The 16547-nt window shown below is 34.3% G+C and overlaps 1 protein-coding gene across 1 annotated transcript; it reads left to right on the top strand.

Annotated features, from left to right (window-relative positions):
- Window positions 1-12599: 12599 nt before the first annotated feature.
- Window positions 12600-16188, top strand: LOC131039879 (legumin B). The gene is made up of 6 exons (XM_057972731.2): window positions 12600-12660; window positions 13146-13390; window positions 14315-14502; window positions 14588-14914; window positions 15392-15612; window positions 15801-16188. Exons 2-6 carry the CDS (start codon window positions 13183-13185, stop codon window positions 15958-15960), a joined length of 1104 nt encoding a protein of 367 aa, XP_057828714.2. The 5' UTR covers window positions 12600-12660; window positions 13146-13182; the 3' UTR covers window positions 15961-16188.
- The last annotated feature ends 359 nt before the right edge of the window (window positions 16189-16547 follow it).

Genomic DNA, 16547 nt, shown 5'->3' with positions numbered 1-16547 from the left:
TCTATTATATGGGGAATTCATGTCTCATCCTAAGCGGATACATGAGAGGTAACTTAAGGGTACGATCTACATCCCCTGCACTATCAAATCTAGGATTTTGGCTACTAAAACCAGTTCTTAGTGTAATTTCCAAGGGATCACCAATCCGATGTTGGATTCTCGAAGCAAGCCACTTAAGGCTCTAACTGATCTTATCAGTGCAGGGAAGGCCCCCACATACGCCGAATTCACTCAGCACCCCAGATGCTCGACCAACTTATTTAAGCGGGTCGAAAAAATCCACTCAAGATCGCGCTAGGAGAGTTGATATCCCCGAAGTGTCCAAATTTGAAGTACCCTCATGGGGTGATGAAATCCCCAATCAAGAATACCCCTCTCTACAAAATAAAAAAGAGGGTGTTGTTGATTTCTCTTTCTCTTACACCTAAGATCTATGAAGGTGAGGGGAGAGGATACTCAAGCACAATGGTGGGTCCACCCAAACATGTGTGTAAGCACACAAGACATGGAAGACATGGTTAATTTTAGTCCCACATGTAAGATTTTCTACCCTAAGATGCAAAAAAGTAAACTAAGCTAGTGAGTAAAAAAAATTTCTTTGTCTAGTGGGTCTTGGATAGATGGGAAACCTGTGAAAAACTGAAAAATGTGATTAGTAACAAAAATATTTCTAAGAATAACACAGATGTTGAACCACAGGCATAGACGCCGAAACGCCTGTGTAGATGTTGAGATGTTTGCGCAGACGCTGAAAAGTCTGTGCACAACCTACCAAAACAAAAGGCAAGAAAATGGCAGAATTTTAAAATTTTAAAATTTGAATTTGAAACTAACTAAGACGCAGACGTTGACCCTGCACACATATGTTAAGCGTCTACACTAACGTTAAAATAGGAAAATTAAATACCGAAATAGTTAGTTGAAATTTAAAAATTTGAAATTTAATTTCTAAGCGAGCTTTTCTGCCTCAACGTAGATGTTGAAGCAGTGTGCAAATGTCAACCATCTGTGCAGATGTCAGTCGTTTGTGCAGGCGTTGATGCACCAAAAACCCAAAAAGTCTAACTAATTTATCCAAAAGATTACTAAAACATAAAGCAAATACCTAATGCTAGATTGTTTTTGTTCTTTTTAGACCGTTTGTGTTGTTTTTGTTATTTTTTTAGATAATAAAAATGAAAATCTAAGCTCTAAAATGAGTGTCCAAAGCCACTATAGAAGATACGTTGAAATACTATAGAGATGTTGAAGGACAATCCTGCAGAAAAGGTGGTTAGGGAAAATTTAAATTTTCATGCATATGTCGATGCACAGTGGAGATGTTGAAACAGTCGAGCGCATACGTTGATTTCCAGGCACAGGGGTTGTTCCAGAACCTACAAGCTAAAAACTAAAAGAAAACTCAAATTTTGAGTTAGTAACTAGGGATGTGGGTCCCACCAGACGTGCCAAAATGAAGAGGGTGAAAAGCCAATAAAAAAGATACAATGGTTAGCAAATAAAATGAAGTATTCAAAACATAAAAAGAAAACCAGTATACCTTGCTATTTACCTTCTCCTTCCGATTGAGTTATGGATAAAGTGAAGAAGCGCCCTTGTCTCCACTTGATTTGGTGAGCTCCTTGAGTGAATGTGGGTTTCTCTCCAATGCACAACAACTTGGATGAATGGATGAGTGAATGAGTATCAAGATAATGAAGGATATGGAATGACTTTAATTTGGATGCTATTTTCCTATAGTATGGATGCACTAAGGATGGATTCAAAATCTAAAATGATAGCATGAGATTGCACAAGATGAGATATCAAATGAATGGGAGGAGACCCCAATTTATAGATTTGAAGAGGGACAAATGGATGGTTGAGATTGAAAGTGGATCAAGGGTTGAGATTGAAGGAAGGTGGGGACATGCATTGAAGGGACATGGTGTGGAGACCAAGAGATTTTCCATAAAGGCATTTCTTGTCTCCACACTCCACAATGTACATGGGTAAGCTACCCTCAAGTACATTGAAGACAAAAAGGAATTAAAAATTCCTTGGGGGAGGACAAGGGAATTAAAAATTCCCAAATAATGAGATGCATGGGGAAAGGAAATGGGAAAAGGAATTAAAAATCCCTTGGGAAGATGAGAGTGCATGGGAGAATAAGAAAATTTGAAATCCTTGAAATGGCCAAAGTTGGTGCATTTAAGGTTGGGGGTTGAGAGGGGACAAGCCATTTATGGCAATTGGTTGAATTTGTGGCTAATCATGAGGATTAGCCACTAGAAAATGATTAGAGAGGGCGATTAGGTGAGATAATGAGAGATTAGAAGACAAGTGGGAAAGTTAGGAGGATTTGACAAGAGGAGAGAGAATGAGTGGATGAATTAAAAAATAAGAAATAATGTTAAGTGGGATTCGAGAAGAATTAATTAAGCTAAGTGAAAATTAGAGAAAAGTGATTTGTAGGAATCATGTGACTTAGTTAATAAATTTAAATTAATTAACTAAAGGGAATTTATAAGAATTAATTAATTTGAAGAACTTAAATAGAGGAATAGGGAATAATCAATTTATTTAATAAATCAATTATTGGACTATAGTGACAAGATTAATTAAATTAAATTAAATTAATTTTGAGAAGAATAAAGGATAACATAATTAAATCAATTAATTATGTAATAAGGTTAAATTAATTAAAATAATCAATTTAAGTGTCTACACTCTCAATCATCGAATTTGTACTTGCACACATAAAAGATAGGGAAAATGGTTGTTTTGTAAGGGGCTTGCCTAAGTCAAACCTCATGTTAGTGTTTTGACCTCCACAATAGCAATGATGATGTAGATAGAGAGCTTACCCCTCCAACAGGGAAAACTCTAAATCAAAAGTGAAATGTTAAATTGACAAGATTATACCTTAGGATTGATAATGTCGATTATGCAATGCTCTTTGGATAAGTCCTCCAAACTGTGTTGATGCAATAACATGACAAATCATGGCATAATCCATCATGAAATCATACTAAAAATAGGTTGTCTATCTTGTTACTCCTTGTACACAGATCTTCTCTTGATTAAACTACAAAAAATTGCTTGTGAATCATGACTTGTTTATGGAGGTAAATAATTTCTTTATATAGGGTTTTCAAGGTATTTATGAATTTAGGCCGACTACCAATGATCAAATGAAAATGTTAGGACTGGAAAACAAATGGTTGGATTTGACACTTGCAAGTGTTTGAATTTTGGCTCCTTTTGAAGGGATTAAAGTGTTGGGTGCCTAGTCCTCTCAAAAGGGGACTAGAAAGAGCGGTGGAAAAGTTTCAGGACCCAAGGTACTGGTTCTAGTCTCAATCTTAGCTAGGTGCCCTAGTCCACTAAAAAAGGGAGTAGAAAGAGTGGAGGAAAAGCATTAGAACCTAAGACATATCATCTAATCACAATCTTAGTATATGATATTAATAGGATAGGATAAGGCCCAAATAGACTTGAAATGACCAAGGAGAAGGCACAATAAAGGAAAGGCCAAATAGAGTATGAACTTGTAAAGTAATAAAATTTGCTACACTACATTTAGCCCCCACTTTAGCAAGAGTAAGAACTTATGCTTATACTCATGGTAAAGTATAGGTAGAATAGCTGAGAGAAAGACAAAATGGAGATAGAATGACACTAAATCGAGGGATGCACAAGCCCTCAAGCTGAGGATCCTATCAATCCACACAAAACATTCAAATATACACATATAGAAAGCAAATGTTAATGCTAAAGCAAACAAAAGGTTCCAAGTCAACTAGGTGAAGAGACCTTGATGCAAAGGTTGTTTCAAGAACTAGTATCATTCTCAAAATATCATTTCAAGAGCATCTAGAAAGAGTCAAAGCATACACCAATTGATGAGATAAGGGTCCATGGTTTGCCAACTAGCAAGTTGTGTTATGCTATGGTCCATGGAGATGTTATGAATTCCATTGACTAACAAGTTGTGTTATGTTCCAGGTGATTCATGTAGTGCAACAAAATGATCACACTAGTAAGCCACACTATACTAGGTAATCGATACTTGAGAAAACATAAATGATAACAATAATTATAATTATGCTAACAGTTGTGCTATACTATATGACCAATGCTCAGGCAACATAAAATCATAATAGATTGATAACCACAACTTAGAGGACATTATGTAGCATGACACCACTGCTTTGGGGATATATTAAGTAAGTTAAAACTTATATCAAGGATAAAACACCTCCAACACCAAGAAGATATCCTTTTCAAAAATGCATGTTTTCGAACCTAGGAAGAAGATCCTTATAAAGGATGAAAACCTTTAAGCAAGGAAGAGATCATTGTAAAAAAAACATCTTGCAACAAGTGTAAAGGGATCCTTGTCAAGAATGCATAACTATCAAATAGGCAAAGCAAGCTCGAAAGATACTTGTCTGAGGACACCTATTTTTGTGAAGGAAGGATATCTTCAAACAAGGATGCACACAAGATAAGGAGAGGAGATAATCAAGAAATGATGCATGCCTCAAAATAAGTTATCCATGCCCCCTAGTGCGTAGGAAAGGACAACCACACTACTATTATGTTACTTACCTTGAAAAGAAATGGTTGCACTTGGGATTTTACCACCATGAATGACAATGAGCCCCCATAAACAACTACCAATGTTACATGGTGAGGAGAAAAATAATCGAAAGAAGCCTTATTTAGAGGGGACATAACAAAGGTGCATCTCATTGTCATGTATCATTTGAGTGATACTAGATATGATAATTTGTTGAATTTTACATTCCAAGGCTTGAAATTCATTAGTGGAATGACCATGCATTTGATGATACACTGAACAAGAAAGATTTTATTGATTATGTTTACAATTTTTCTTTCCTTTCTGAAGAGGGAGAGTAAGAAAGTTGGATTTAGGAAGCATTAATAAAATACTCTCTTGTTGGGAGTTATTTTATTTACTTAAGAGCTACTTTATAGTTTTAGTTTTTAGAAAAATAAATGTTAGTTTTAAATAGTTATTTTAACATTGTGAGGACATGACTCTCTTTGATACCACTCTTTTGGGCATAATAATTTTAATGGTAAGTTTGTATCTTATTTTTTTAATTTAGTTTTATATTTATTTTGAAAAAATAGTGATCAGTGGTGTAATTTTGTATGAATTTTTTTATGTTTTTTTTTCTTGACTTTTTACATGTTTATATATACTTAACTTCCACTTCATTTATGTAGAAACATGTATTTCAACATGATTATGAATTCAAATTATGTAGTTATTACCTATATGTACCTTTTGTTATCCAGGGCATTTTGTTATTTTAATGTCTTAGATGGTACTAAATATAATTGCATTTATGAAAGGTGCATACTAAGAGCATTTTGATTGGAGTTCCCAGAAAGAATGTAGTTCTATGTCACACCACTCCAAAGTATTTGCATTACTAGGGTTTGTGTACAATCTTTTGACCTACTAGAAGATATCCCTTAGCAAAAAAAACAGTAGCCCTATAAAAATATTTAAAAATATCACCAATCCTTATAATATCCTTATAATAGATCTTAAGGAAAAGTAAGCAAATGTGAAATAGACAAATCAAAATATAAGCATATAGACAACTAACTCATTTCCATAAGTTAAAAAAATACCAAACCCACATTAACACTTTAGTTGAGATTGTGTATGTTTGGTAAGTTCTTGTAGACAACTAACGTTAAAACTAGTCATAGCGGCTAACATTGAAGATATTTGGTGGCATATACATGCACCATTATGGGAGATTAACCACACTACCTTCGAGACACTTCTGAAGTGAAACAATGAATATAATCCAAAGTATGCATGAGTTGTAGAGAAGAAGCTCAACATATTCAAAGACTTCCCAGATTTCACACATGAGCATGGAGGGGTCTGCCTAGTTCTAAGCCGGCTACATGACGATTTTTTGTACTTAGACAAGCCCCACCTGATAACCAATGAGGGAATTCAAGAGGTCATTAGGATAATGGGAGAATGAGCCCTACCTCCCAAGAAGGGCATGGACAATACAAAGGTGAAAAAACTAATCGGATCAAAAGTTTGAAAGCTGGGGCCTGACCGTTGGCAGCATTGTTGACAAAGGGATTCTATATGCCACGAAGGTCATTTCTTGTAAAATTTATTTCAGTAGAACTGAGAAGGATATGCCATGACTATAGCAATGCATACGAATTATCAAATGATAATGTAGGGAAAAGACTTCAATTTATGTGAAGTAATGCAGCAAGAACTTTTGGAGAATGCAGCCTAAACGAAGCAAACAAACTACCCATTTTGGTGTGACACCATGCTAATCTCCCTGACATTTTACTTATTAGACAACTGCATCAATTTGGTGATAAGAAATGGACCCAAGATAAACTGGTAGCTGCACAAATCTTAGATTAGGGCATTCTCGGACCCTCACACATACATTCAAGTATTTGGGGGCTATTTCAAGAGTTTCCAAAGGAAGATGCAGTAAAGAGATCTGATTACTATCCTAATACTGTGTATAATATTTTCTTTCTAATTAAGTAATTAGATTAGATCTGGAATTGAACTATTTGTTACCTCAATAGGACTGTTTGGGGTTATAGATTACAACTAGCAGAAATCCTTTGGGAATAGAACTTCGGTTTGTCTCCTTCAAATTTCTTACTACCCTTTACCTTGAAAACGAATGGTTTCACTTGAGATTGTACCACCATGAATGACAATGAGCCTCCATATACAACTACACATAGTGAGTATAATAGAAACTTGTTATTTAGAGGGGACAAGATAAAGGCACATCTCATTGTCATAGTTCATCATTTGTATGAAACTAGATATGATAATTTGTTGAATTTTGCATTCCAAGGATTGAAATTTGATAGTGGAATGTCCATGCATTTGATGATAAACACAAAAACTTAAGATTTTCTTAATTACGTTTAGAATTTTTTTTTCATTTTGGAAGAGGGAGAGCAAGCAAGTTATCTTTAAGAAGCATTACCAAAATACTTGAGTTTGTTTAGATGAAAGGTCAAAAGTAGGAATCAATCATTTCTCTTCATAAGAAGAAGACGCAGATGTAATAGATAATGAAGGAGGGGATGCATACAAATGAGGAAGTTGGAAACCTAAACCCACTTTATAAAAGTGTGATGTAGATGTCACAGGAGCCTCAATACATTGATCCATAAACCTTAAATCATATCTATTGTATCCATGTTTAGAAAGGATTTCAAAACCAACTCCATACTATTTTTCCAAATCAAATATAAGATCCTTATTGGGTGTTGAAATATCAAGATAAGAAGGTTCAATCTTAGATTCAATTAGACCATATAAGTTGAAGTCTAAAGAGCCCCAATCATCATCAATACACGTGTTAGAAGAAGAAATAGATTCTAGATAAATTAAACACAAGGCTCCTTTGAAGCCTCATATTTGAATTCGAGGACTATATTATCCATTATTTAGGATGGTGTAGATTCTAATGGAACCCAATTTTTCTCTAAGAAAGAATCATCAATAAGAGACTATTGTAGATGGATCATAGTGTTCAAGAAAGATATACATCCTACTTCTGAACTTGAATACCATTATAAGGATTAGGATCAACCTTGATTGTGTAAAGTTCATTATTGTAAATGAATTTTATTGTGTGATAAGGATTAGACAAGATTGTTTGAATAGCTCATGAATCCATGGTCTACCTAGAAGAAGGTTGTATGTAAGAGTATCAGACATGACATGGATATGCATGGGTAAAGTCAAGGGTCCTACCATAATAAGTAATGTGATTATACCTAATGACTATGTAAGGAAATTAAGTAAAGGAACAACTTCCTACACTAATCTTGAGAGGAGGGTAATGCAAATTTTTTTACAGATTGTTACAACAGTTATAGAAACTTAACAAAAACAAACAAAATACCATGCATACCACAACACAACAACATAGTGATTTATGTTGGGAAAAACCTTTCAAGAGAAAAACCCCACACTCCAAAAGAAACTCAATATATTATTCAGCAATCAATAAAAAATTACAATATACTTTCAGAGCAAGCTCTTCACAGGAGTACCACTAACCGAAGACTCAAAGGTAACTCAATAGCCATAAGAATCTTACACACAACCTCTATCTCATGCACCACATATATATGAGATACAATACAAGAAACCGTCAAATAGTATTACAAAACCATGGGCTAAAACCACCCAATAAAGTGGAGCCGACCTTATCTCCATTCTAGATGCCCTATGACATGTCAAAACACACATCAATATGTGTTCCTCCCTTTTACAGCTCATTTATGTGTCTGATTCAATTTATATTTCCTATTTCAAGAGTCCAAACTTCTGGAGGCCATATCTTGTGAACGGTGTGTCCAATTGACGAACTGTTTGAAGCATTGAAAAGCTCGTGAATTTTTCTATCACCTCATAAACATCCATGTCATTTACACCCAATTTTCAGGGTGTTTCAGAGCTTCTAAATTCCTCAAAATTAATTTTAAACATTTCATCGCACCCTCCAAAATAGAAACTTTAATATCTTCAAAACTAGCTATGGTCTTGCAATGAAAATTTACCGACATACTCATCTAGCCAAACAAAAGCTTCAGGGAGAATTTCGCACCATTTTGTGCTCAAACGAAAACTTACTATAATTAGTAACCTCATGTAAATGCAAGGTTGAGACGCCATTTTCCCAACAAAGTGTCTACCAACATTATCAAAGACACAAATAGAGAGAGTATTAGGCTGAATAAGAGAGGTATCCATATTGATTTGGTGGAACAAGTAAATGATACAAACATTAAGACCCGATCCTTTATCATTTAAGGTAGTTTTTATCCAATGTTCATCAATTCAAGGCATGATCGTGAAGTGATCATGTTGATTTTGAACATCCAAAGAAGGCAATTAATGTTGTGAGAACATTATATCTATTGTGTTTCATGCATACAATCAAATAAGGTTGCTACATCATTCCGTCTAGCAAAAGAGGAGACAAATATCTTTTGTAAGGCTTATTGGATCAACTTGAGGTATGTAGGTAAATTTTGAATCAAATCCCAAAAGGAGATCTTAGCTAGAGTAGCATGAATATTCTCAAAAAGAATATACTCCTTACCAAAATGTCGGGAACAACATTTTCATCTTGTTTATGAGTACTATATGTTTGAGAAATTGTCTGATAATGGGGTTGTTATGAAACTTGTTGGTTCGTCCTATTTCTTTGAGTGGGTTATTTTTCAAAGTTTAAATAATGGTTAGGACTCGGTCTAGTTGGATTCTTGCCACCTTTAACAACAATAATTGGTTTCTTTTGAGGTTGAGGGCATCGTGGTGAAGATGGAAAATAATTGGAGGTTTCACATGTTCATTTGTATGACTTGAAACATGAATTAAATTGACTTGAATTTGATTAGGCTCTTTATTCACCAATGATTCATCTCTAGAAAGGATATCATTGACAAAAATACTATTGGTATCATCCTCTTGCACCATATTATCCTCATGAGTAGGCAAAATTTTGGGAGAGGGAAAAACATGATTCGTTAATGCTTCATCTCTAAGAGAGAGATCATTGGAGTGAATAGAAGGTGTGATTTCACTAGGAGAAGGATCAACGTCATTCTCATTAAAAGAAGTGTTGATAATATCTTCTTGCACGAAAAAGTCCTCATTATTGAGAAAAATTTTGGGAGAGGAGCAATAGTTGTTCTCTTTGTTATTTATAAAAGGGGTATCAAGGTACAACATGAAACATCTACCAAATAATATATCATAACTTGCAAGAGATTTACCAAAAAAATTTAAAAATATATTACAATTTTTTTTAAATCTACCAAATCTTTTTGGAAAATAGATGCGGAACATAATATATCTATCAAATATTTTAAGCAAGTGTGAAACATAGGAGAGAAACATTCTAGAAACATGTTTGAGATTCCCCTTATGAAGATTTATGTAATTTAAGTGCATAAGTAATATATTTTAGAAACAATTGCAATTATGAATAAGTTAAATACATCCAAATAAGATTTGAAAATGAAAATATGAAGTTAATTCAAACATAAGACACATTAGGTTCATCAAAATGATATGTGGGAAATGAGATCCTAGCCTATGAATGCAAACTAAGATCTCAAATCTCCATAGTGGAATATCATTGGAAAATGAATAGGCTTAGCTACAATCCTAATTGGAGAGTTGAGCACTTGAATTAATGTTCCTTTTATTGCAATGGAGTTGATGTTGTGAATTATGTGTAAATGAACTAGGTTAAATGATAGGAAAATGAAACCGTTTAGCATAAATAGTAAGATAGAAAATAGTAAACAACTACACAAGCTTAGATATAGAAATGAGATGCATAGAGGAACCTATAGCTGCAATTCGGAGCTAAAAGTGCCCAAGCATGGAGAAAGACACCCTAGTCTTGATGGTGTCCAAATTGACAAAAAGGTTCAAAAATGCACTCAAGAGGTACCATAGGTTTATTTCTTAGAATCTTGGCCAAAAAGTGTTAGACACTAGAGCAATTTAGCATAGTCTAGGGGTTTTTGCCTATTTGAAATCTAAGATTGTCTGTCACTATCTACTTTGCAAAATAATATAAATCTTATCAAATTAGATATGTACCTACACACATGAAAAAGGGGGAAATCGTTCTATTGTACAAGGGCTTGCCTAATTCAAACCTCGTGTTGGTATTCCCACCTCCACAACAACAATGATGATGTAAAAATAGAGCTTACCCTTTGCAGGGCAGAGGCTAAATCATAATTGGAATGCTAAATTGACATGATTATACCTTAGAATTGATAATGGTGGTGATGTGATGCTCTTTAGACAAGTCCTCTTAGTGTTAATGCAATAACATGACAAATCATACTTGAAGATAGATTGTTGTAGCTTTATTTTCCTTATACTCACATTTGCTCCTGATTTAATTAGGAATGATTGTTCTTGAATCATAACTTGTTATTTGTGAATGATTTAAATAATTGCTTTATATAGGGTTCTCAAGATATTTATGAATTTAGGCCAACTTCCAATGGTCGAATAAAACTATCAGGATCAGATCACAAATGACAAGAGATGACACTTGCACACATTTGAATTTGGGCCCCTTTTGGAGGGACTAGGGAGTTGGATGCCCTAGTCCACTCAAAAAGGGACTAGAATGAGTTGTGGAAAAGTATCAAGACCCAAGACATAAAATCTAGCCTCAATCTTAGCCTATGACGATAGTACGATAAGATAAGGCCCAAATAGGCTTGAAATGACTTAAGAGAAGACACACTAAAGCAAGGGATCAAATAGAGTGTGAAATTGTAAAGGGATACAATTTAATACACTATAGTTCCAATGGTGGGGGATAGGCCTTGGATTCAACCAATTAATTACAACGGTCTCTCCTTTAGATGTAAATGTTGTTTTACAATGGGACACCTAGCTAGCAATTAATCAATTGCTCACTCTCTCACCAAAAAGACATGGCAATATAATGGAAAAATACTAGTGATGATCATCTAACTATTCATGCCTTGGACTCCATAAATGATGACCCCTCTTAGGATGATCTTTCTTATGACTTTGGTTCTCAAATACTTGGTGTGCCTCCAACATATCTTGACCCTATGAATAAGTCAACTCCCATTCAAGGATAACTTTAAGACCCCCTTGGATAAGATATAAAATCCTTGCGAATACTTCATTATTTTTGAGAAAAATATTAATTCTATTGATTCATCTTTCTTAATTTTGAAAAAAATATTAATTTTATGGGCAATTTTTTTTAAATCACTAGAAATTTTTAGAAAATATTGACAAGTTACACGGTTTGTATTCAAACAAATAAAAGAATATTGTTGGAAAATAATGCTTGTATTCAAAAAAATAAAATAATTGAACTAGCAAACTAAACTTGCATTCAAAAAAATAAAATAATTTTGTTGGTGAATTAAACTTGTATTCAAACAAATAAAATAAGTTCAATGGGAAATTATTTAAATATTCAAACTATAAAATTAATTATTTAGTGAATGTGAGATGGTAATTTTTTAATATTCAAATTCTAAATGATGATGACTAAGTTACTTGGTGAATTTACAACTTTAAAAAGATTTACATATACTGTGTTAGATGGCCACAAATCAACGTCATAAATTCTACTCTAGGTTGAAGTTTTGACACAACCAATTTCATACATGAAGTTTCCAAAATTGAGACAAGTGCCAACAAGTATATAAATGCTCAATGTATCAACAAGTTAAACATTATTGGCATTTGTTTGCCATAAGTTATATTCTAAGATGAGGTTCTAACATAGCTAAATTTCTACATAAAGTTTCTGGAATAGAGACAAGAGTCAACAAATTTTATTGGTCTATGACATATTAAATGTTGCAAGGTTGAACATTTATGTTATTTAATTGATTGTTTTAATTTAATATACTGATAGAAATCTAAAAAATAACAATAATACCATCTTTTAATCAAAAGTGAGAAAACTTAAATAAAAAATAAATTAACCACCACATAAAAACTCCTATTTTTAATATAAAAGTATGTTTTATTCTTGTTCGACCTCATTTTTCTTTTGAGTTTTCCATTCTCCTCGCTTGTTTTAGGTATGGATTTTTCATTACCTATCACTGATATATAGATTTGTATGAGCATTAGTAGATTTTTAAGGTAATCTTAGATTTATGAATTGAATTTAAGTATCATTGCTATATAGATTTGTATGGGCATTAGTAGATTTTTAAGTAATCTGTAGATTTATGAATTGACTTTAGATATCACTGTTTTATAGATTTGCATGAGCATTAATAGATATTTAAGTAATCTGTAGATTTATGAATTGAATTTAGATGTCACTGTTTTATAGATTTGCATGAGCATTAATAGATTTTTAAGTAATCTGTAATGTTGGAATAAATTTATGGTGTGGTTTAACTTTTGTAGTAAATGGGTTGATTTTAGGATTGCAAAATGATTTTAGTTCTATTGCTTTCAATGTGGAGTATTATTAATTTTTCTTCAGTTTTTGGAACCAAAGTTTTCTAAAGCTAAAATCCTACCTGATGCTGTTCTAAATTTTGTTGGTATACAGGAATCAGTGTCAATTAAGGTTATATTGTAAGTAAACAATGGAAGCTGCCCCCAAGAGAAATTTGACCCCAACCTTGCCCAAGGAGATAATTAATTCAGAGGGTGGGCGTTATCAGGTATGGTTGAGTTCAAATTTGAGTATGCTGTCTGAAGGAAGAATTGGAGCAGCCAAACTCATTCTCAACCATCTTGGCCTTTCCTTGCCAAAGTACTCAGACTCTTCTAAGGTCTGTTATGTGCTTGGAGGTATGTATCTAGTTTCCAATCTTCTCTGTCTTTTTTAGCAAACAGTTGTCAGTTGTGTCGTTTATAAACTCATCAATGAGTCTGTAACAAATATATTGAAAAGGCGAGAAACAAATCAGTTATTATATATTGCATTTAAGGCCACTCTAGGGTTAGGATCAACTGAATGCGAGGCCTATTATCAAGATATTTAAGGCTCTAGATCTGCTGGAAAAAGCAATCGCAGGGTAATTACAAATTCTATAAGAGGAATATGTGATCAATGCTGAAATATTGTTAGTTTAGATCAACAGTTTCAAGGATCTTTTCCTGAATTACAAACCTAAAATGAACTGTGAAAGACAAAATTTCAATCCCTGCTAGTCAATTGGGTGTTCCAATCTCATTCATTTGCAACAAAATACTCTTCAGATCTTGTTGCTGCATTGGGTATCTCAATCTTATGGTAATTACAAATTCTAGAAGAAGAATATGTGATCAATGCTAAAATATTGTTAGTTTAGATCAACAGTTTCAAGGATCTTTTCCTAAATGTACAAACCTAAAATGGACTGTGACAGAGAAAAATTCAATCCCTGCTAGTCAATTGGATGTTCCAATCTCATTTATTTGTGACAAAATACTATTAGATTTTGTTGCTGCATTGGATTTCTCAATCTTATGTTTGCATCCGTTTATCACCAAAATTTCCAAGGATTTATATAGGGATGCTTGTTATCACGTCTCGTAGTTTTCTCCTGAGGCTATTTCCCAGTAATAGTACAAGCCTCAGAGAGAAAATAGTGACTGGAGCCTTTGACATTCAACAGCACCTTCAGAGCCTGTATTAAATCATGCCTCTCAATTTTCTGTTAAAGGGTATTTTCTGGTAATGCATATGGACTAATCTCACTCCATGGTTACCTCTCTGGTTATTACATGCAGGATCAGGAATTTGTGGCATAGTTCTGCCTGAGGCAGAGTCAGAGCGAGTGCTGAAGGTTAAGAGAGGAGATGCCATTGCAGTTCCCTTGGGAGTGGTGAGCTGGTGGTTTAATGACAACCCCTCAGAGGAGCTGGAGATCCTCTTCCTTGGGGATACATCAAAAGCCCACAGATCAGGGGAGTTCACGGTATGTCTTCTTAAACCATGACCAAGAATCATTCCATTCCATTCTAATCATTTCTGTTAACAACCCTTCACATGTATCTTTTCAGGATTTTAACCTTATTGGTGGCTCAAATGGGCTGTACCGTGGATTTAGCAAGAGATTTATGTGCAGAGCATGGGATCTGAAGGAAAGTGAGCTCGACCATGTTCTGAGTAGCCAATCTGGAAGTGGAATTGTTAAATTAAAGGAAGGAACAAGCATGCCCACCCCTGAAGCCGAAGCAGGGGACAAGCTAAGACTGGTTTTCAATTGTGAGGAAGCCAAACCGGACATTGATATTGACAATGGAGGTCGTGTAGTGGTGCTCACTAGTAACTATTTGCCAATCTTGAAGGAAATAGGGTTGGGAGCAGACCTTGTTAAAATCGATAAGGTAATCTTCCATTTTAATAATATAATGTTTCTGACTAAAATAGTTTTATTTATTGACACAAGAACCAAGACACACTATGTGAGAAAGAGGAGGAAGAATTAGGGAGGAGGAAGAAAGGATAAGAGGATAGGATACTTGACAAAAGGAGATCATCAACTTCCTTGAACTCTATTGTTAGCAATTTTTTGATCTAGTCTCCTCTCCTCTTATCCTTTCTTCCTCCTCCCTAGTTCTTCCTCCTCTGTCTGACACACTGTGCCTTGGTTTTTGTGTCAATTAGTCTTATAGTCCTAACTCTCTCCATCTATTTAGGCTCTTGACTCTGCTAAAACTCTCACTTCCATTGAACATAAAAATATCTACACACTGAAAATTTCATATTTCTAAATTCTATTTATGTTTACTGAGCATGGAAAATGTGCTAGCAGTATATTTGATCTGATTGGTGTACGTTGAAATGCAATGCAATATTATCAGGATGCAATGTGTTCACCTGGGCATTCATCGGATTCAGCATTCCAAGTGACATATATAACTAAAGGCAGTGGAAGGGTTGAGGTTGTGGGCATAGATGGGGAGAGGCTGCTGGAGTTTGAGTTACAGGCTGGTTACCTGTTCATTGTTCCTAGATTTTATGTGGTTTCCAAGATTGCTGGAGATGAAGGGATGCAATGGTTCTCTATCATTACTACACCCAAGTAAGTGTCATATGTTCAATCTCTTTATGCTCTCTATCATCTGGATGAAATATTGATATAAAACAATAGATGGAATTGAATACAGAAGCAGCAACAAATTTAATTTCATGAATTATAAAAATCTTGTTCAACTGAATTGATTTAAATAAGATGCCGCCTTCTAACACCAAATGTCTCTGTGGGTACAGTCCTGTTTTTTGTAATCATGCAGGTAAGACTGGTGTGTTGAAGTCCCTATCAAAGGAGATTTTTGCAGCTTCCTTCAATGTAGATGAGAAGACCGTGGCTCTGTTTCACTCTAAACGAACCCAGGATGCTGTTTTTTTCCCTCCTCCCAAAGATGAGTGACATTTTGGGGCAGTGTAGACCCTCCAAATGATATGTTTGGATCTTGTTTTTAAGTTTGTAAGAATTCTCCATTTTCCATTCATCCCATAATTTGGATCTTGTGTGTTTTTCTTTTCTGAATCCCCCATATTCTAGTCTTTGGTTGATATCCCATAGAGGAAGACAATAAATGACTTGAGAGTGGCAATATATGACTTAATTGGATAGAGTCTTCATGCTCTTTGGTCCTTGGTATTTCTCTGGCATGTTGTGGATTGATTGTATTGCTTTAAGGTTTTTAGATTGTTGGAGTGCAATATGGCTGAGATAAATGATTTTTTTTGTGCAATTTTCTATTATTTTCATTGATTTTATTTATTTATTTTTAAATGAAGTGAGACAATCATTAATTAATTCTTATCAATTGACTTAAAATCATTTCTGGTTGAGCTTTGGCAATGTGGGTTTGATTAAATTTCTTTCATATTGAATGCTATTTATAGTACAATTGAGTCATTGTGTTTATTTAGTTGTACTCTATTAAAAGGCTTTTGGATGGTGGCCACATAGGCACTTGATGATTTACGCTACAATACAGATTTGATTAG

This window comes from Cryptomeria japonica, chromosome 7 (assembly GCF_030272615.1).
Source record: "Cryptomeria japonica chromosome 7, Sugi_1.0, whole genome shotgun sequence".
Classification (NCBI taxonomy): domain Eukaryota; kingdom Viridiplantae; phylum Streptophyta; class Pinopsida; order Cupressales; family Cupressaceae; genus Cryptomeria; species Cryptomeria japonica.
Note: the sequence above shows the minus strand (reverse complement) of the source record. Positions and strands in the feature narration are given on the sequence as shown.